General features: G+C 44.9%; 1 protein-coding gene across 2 annotated transcripts in view; it reads left to right on the forward strand.

Moving 5' to 3' along the window:
• The window catches only part of pcnx1 (pecanex 1), a 73,678-nt gene that overhangs the window by 40,255 nt on the left and 28,423 nt on the right, over positions 1 to 5,000 (forward strand). For both annotated transcript variants that reach the window (XM_037538310.1, XM_037538311.1), the window contains exons 8-11: positions 1,339 to 1,444; positions 2,031 to 2,123; positions 2,354 to 2,504; positions 4,051 to 4,192. In XM_037538310.1, coding sequence (XP_037394207.1) covers positions 1,339 to 1,444; positions 2,031 to 2,123; positions 2,354 to 2,504; positions 4,051 to 4,192 — 492 coding nt within the window. The remainder of the gene's footprint in view (positions 1 to 1,338; positions 1,445 to 2,030; positions 2,124 to 2,353; positions 2,505 to 4,050; positions 4,193 to 5,000) is intronic.

Genomic DNA, 5,000 nt, shown 5'->3' on the forward strand with positions numbered 1-5,000 from the left:
ACAATACCTACATTTAGAGTCGGTTATTCATTCAGTCTAATGAGAAACTGTAGAACGGACTCGGTTTATATCACAATACCTACATTTAGAGTCGGTTATTCATTCAGTCTAATGAGAAACTGTAGAACGGACTCGGTTTATATCACAATACCTACATTTAGAGCCGGTTATTCATTCAGTCTAATGAGAAACTGTAGAACGGACTCGGTTTATATCACAATACCTACATTTAGAGTCGGTTATTCATTCAGTCTAATGAGAAACTGTAGAACGGACTCGGTTTATATCACAATACCTACATTTAGAGTCGGTTATTCATTCAGTCTAATGAGAAACTGTAGAACGGACTCGGTTTATATCACAATACCTACATTTAGAGTCAGTTATTCATTCAGTCTAATGAGAAACTGTAGAACGGACTCGGTTTATATCACAATACCTACATTTAGAGCCGGTTATTCATTCAGTCTAACGAGAAACTGTAGAACGGACTCGGTTTATATCACAATACCTACATTTAGAGTCGGTTATTCATTCAGCCTAATGAGAAACTGTAGAACGGACTCGGTTTATATCACAATACCTACATTTAGAGCCGGTTATTCATTCAGTCTAATGAGAAACTGTAGAACGGACTCGGTTTATATCACAATACCTACATTTAGAGTCGGTTATTCATTCAGCCTAATGAGAAACTGTAGAACGGACTCGGTTTATATCACAATACCTACATTTAGAGTCGGTTATTCATTCAGTCTAATGAGAAACTGTAGAACGGACTCGGTTTATATCACAATACCTACATTTAGAGCCGGTTATTCATTCAGCCTAATGAGAAACTGTAGAACGGACTCGGTTTATATCACAATACCTACATTTAGAGTCGGTTATTCATTCAGTCTAATGAGAAACTGTAGAACGGACTCGGTTTATATCACAATACCTACATTTAGAGTCGGTTATTCATTCAGCCTAATGAGAAACTGTAGAACGGACTCGGTTTATATCACAATACCTACATTTAGAGCCGGTTATTCATTCAGTCTAATGAGAAACTGTAGAACGGACTCGGTTTATATCACAATACCTACATTTAGAGCCGGTTATTCATTCAGCCTAATGAGAAACTGTAGAACGGACTCGGTTTATATCACAATACCTACATTTAGAGTCGGTTATTCATTTTTTTGCTTATTCATAAATGCACATTGTTTTCCTCCTGACATTCACTTCTTTGTAATTGAAAGTGTTTGTAAAATCCTCTTTTCTTCTCTCTCTCTCCCTCTGTGTGTGTGTGTGTGTGTGTGTGTGTGTGTGTGTGTGTGTATGTGTGTGTAGCTCTCTGGTGCAGTCTAAAGTGTTCCCGAATGTGAAGGAGCAGAACCCTGAGGACCCGTTAGCTGAGGTTCAGGACCCTCTACCTGAGAAACTCCGGAGCTCTGTGGTGAGAAAACACACAGACACACACACTCACACTCACACACACACACACACACACACACACACACACACACACACACACCGATTTTCTTTACACTGAATATTATTATTTTTACTGAGATTTGTTTCTGTACTCTCCTCTCCTCTCCTCTCCTCTCCTCTCCTCTCCTCTTCTCTTCTCTTCTGTCCTCCCTCTCTTCTCCCCTTCTCTCCCCTTCTCTTCTCTCCTCTCCCCTTCTCATCTCTCCTCTCCCCTTCTCTCCTCTCCTCTCCCCTTCTCTTCTCTCCTCTCCCCTTCTCTCCTCTCCTCTCCCCTTCTGTCCTCTCCTCTCCCCTTCTGTCCTCTCCCAGCCCCTCCTCTCCCCTTCTCTCCTCTTCTCTCCTCTCCTCTCCCCTTCTCTCCTCTCCCCTTCTCTTCTGTCCTCTCCTCTCCTCTCCCCTGCTCTCCTCTTCTCTTCTGTCCTCTCCTCTCCTCTTCTCTTCTGTCCTCTCCTATCGTCTCCTCACCCCTTCTCTCCCCTCCTCTCCTCTCCTCTCCTCTTCTCTTCTCTTCTGTCCTCTCCTCTTTTCTCATTTTCTCTTCTCTGCAGAATGAGAGGCTACAGTCTGATCTGATTGTATGTGTGCTGATCGCTGTGCTCTACTTTGCCATTCACGTCAGTACCGTCTTCCTCGCCCTGCAGGTAAACACACACATGCGCACACACACACACACACACACACGTGTTCGTTTTTATACCTATACAAGTGCCTATATGTAATAATAAAATCTGCTATATGTGTTTTATGTTTGTCCGAGTCTGTTTATGATGATAAAGCCCATGAGCTGCTGTGTAATATGACTTTTATTTTTTCCAAAAATGATATGAAGCTGATCTTTATCTCTAATTGTTGTTCTCTGTCTCTCTGTTAGCCGTTCCTGAGTTACGTCCTGTACGGGTTGGTGGGAGCGGTGGGCTTGTTTACTCATTATCTTTTGCCCCAGATGAGAAAACAGCTGCCCTGGTACTGTTTCTCACACCCGCTGCTCAAAACCAAAGAGTATTACCAGTTCGAGGTCCGCGGTGAGTCCAGCACTGCACCCCTCCATCACACATCACTCCCAGGACATGTTCGGTGTCTGAACTGCCCACATCATCACAGACTTTCCTCAAAGCGTTTGGAGGTGTTCAGTATCTCTGATAGACTTGATGACGGGGTATCTGACGGTTTAATATAGCGGCAGGTCTCATTCTTGCCTGACCGTTAGAATAGAAACAGACGGAAGTGCACTTAGTTAATCTATTAGGCCAACAATGGGCTTAATACTCATTAAAAATACATGAAATAAATCATAAAAAATAAATGTATTTTACATTTAAAATGTTTATTATTGAGTATTAAAAAACACAAACTATATAATTCAATATTGATAATTGAGCCTCGTTATTTCAGCACTTTTTTATTACACTCTGTTCAGTATCGACCGTCATACGTATCAAATATCACACGACTGACCAACGTACTACGGATTTTAAGAATTTGTCCACAGGGGAACCAAAGTTTCCAGAATTTGTCCGCTTGGTGACCGAGACTGTAGGTCAGTTTTTCCAAGGGAAGCAGAGGTCACCGCTAAACGGATGGCGGAGAGGGGCCGTCCCATCGAGTTAGGATGCAGTTTTTGCCAGAAATTAAAACATTAGAAGCAAAACTTTGCAGTCAGTATCAAAAATCTGATCTGCTCCTATTCCCAAAGGACACAGAGCTCCTGAAATCCGGTTTGAAAGAGATTTTCTCCCAGAAACCAAGTTTTTTCACATTTCACATTGTTTCACATTTAAAGCACAAATTAGACGTCAGGAAACGTTTTTTGTAGGCGAACAGGTGTGAAGTGTGTCCTATTCATGAGTTTAAAGCTCATGAACACCAGAGGCGGCACATCTGGGAAACAAATGTTTTTACAAATACTGAGCCAGTCCTCTTCCGAGATCAGCTAGTCTAAGTCCTGTTCCCGTTTCTGAGTGTCTGACAAGGGTTTAGTACTGTTCAGCAAAATGTCATGAACTGTTGAAATCAGCCCTCTACCGAGGAACCAATCACAATCCAGTTGTAAGAGGGGGTCATAGAGTTTCTGACCGGCTCCTTCAGTCTGAGAGGAGATGAGACCCCTGAGCAGAACGTTCTGCGTTCTCCACGTCAATCAGAGTGAATCCGTCAGAACTGGGCAGCGGGATTTTCATCAGCAGTGAAGCTCCAGCAGCTCAGAGCGTTCGGCGCTGGTTCCACAGCACTGGATGATCTCCGAGATCCCACTGAAAGAGCCGTGAGAGCAGCGACGCCCGACACGCTCAGTCCAGTCTGGGATGAGTCTGACTGTGGTGTTGATGTCGTCCGTCCAGCTGGAGGAGGTTCAGACTGAGACCTTGTACAGTTACATAATAAACTTCATGCTCATGTTGGGTCTGTGCTTTAGCGCATGTTTAGAGATGTAGGTGTTCAGTTTGTGGCTGGAAGCTTCTGATTCATGTGAGGAGACACGTCTTGGCTGATGGACATTTGCGGCGTGTGTTGGGCGTGGGGTGGGGGTGTTACTGTCGTGTCCACGGTCTGAATGCCTGTGTCTGTGTGTAGGTGCAGCCCATGTGATGTGGTTCGAGCGGCTCCACGTGTGGCTGCTGTTCGTGGAGAAGAACGTTCTCTACCCCCTGGTGGTTCTGAATGAGCTCAGCGGCAGCGCGCAGGAACTGGCCAGCCCCAAGAAGCTCAACACAGAGTCAGTGTGACCGCCGAGGGGGGCTGACACTTTATCACACCCACCCACTTCGCAGTGGTGGCCAGATATTTTATATCACAATATAAACCAGATTTCTGACGGTTTCTGTGTCTTTTATAATGTATAAACACTATTACACTAAACAGGCAGTGGGATGTTATTCTGGAATGCAGATTCACTTTTATTCATATTTTTATTAACTGTATTTAACAGCTGACCTGTCTCTCTCTCTACCCCCCCCCCCCCCCCCCTCTCTCTCTGTCTCTCTCTCTCCCCCCCTCTCTCCCCCCCCCTCTCTCTCTCTCTCTCTCTCTCTCTCTCTCTGTCTCTCTCTCTCTCTGTCTCTCTCTGTCTCTCTGTCTCTGTCTCTGTCTCTCTCTCTCTCTCTCTCTCTCTCTCTCTCTCTCTCTCTCTCTGTCTCTCTCTCTCTCTCTCTCTCTCTCTCTCTCTCTCTCTGTCTCTCTCTGTCTCTCTGTCTCTGTCTCTGTCTCTCTCTCTCTCTCTCTCTCTCTCTCTCTCTCTCTCTCTCTCTCTCTGTCTCTCTCTCTGTCTCTCTCTCTCTCTCTCTCTCTCTCTCTCTCTCTCTCTCTCTCTCTCTCTCTCTCTGTCTCTCTCTCTCTCTCTGTCTCTCTCTCTCTCTGTCTCTCTCTCTCTCTCTCTCTCTCTCTCTCTCTCTCTCTCTCTCTCTCTCTGTCTCTCTCTGTCTCTCTGTCTCTGTCTCTGTCTCTCTCTCTCTCTCTCTCTCTCTCTCTCTCTCTCTGTCTCTCTCTCTCTGTCTCTCTCTCTCTCTCTCTCTCTCTCTCTGTCT

Source organism: Pygocentrus nattereri, chromosome 5 (genome assembly GCF_015220715.1).
Source record: "Pygocentrus nattereri isolate fPygNat1 chromosome 5, fPygNat1.pri, whole genome shotgun sequence".
NCBI lineage: Eukaryota > Metazoa > Chordata > Actinopteri > Characiformes > Serrasalmidae > Pygocentrus > Pygocentrus nattereri.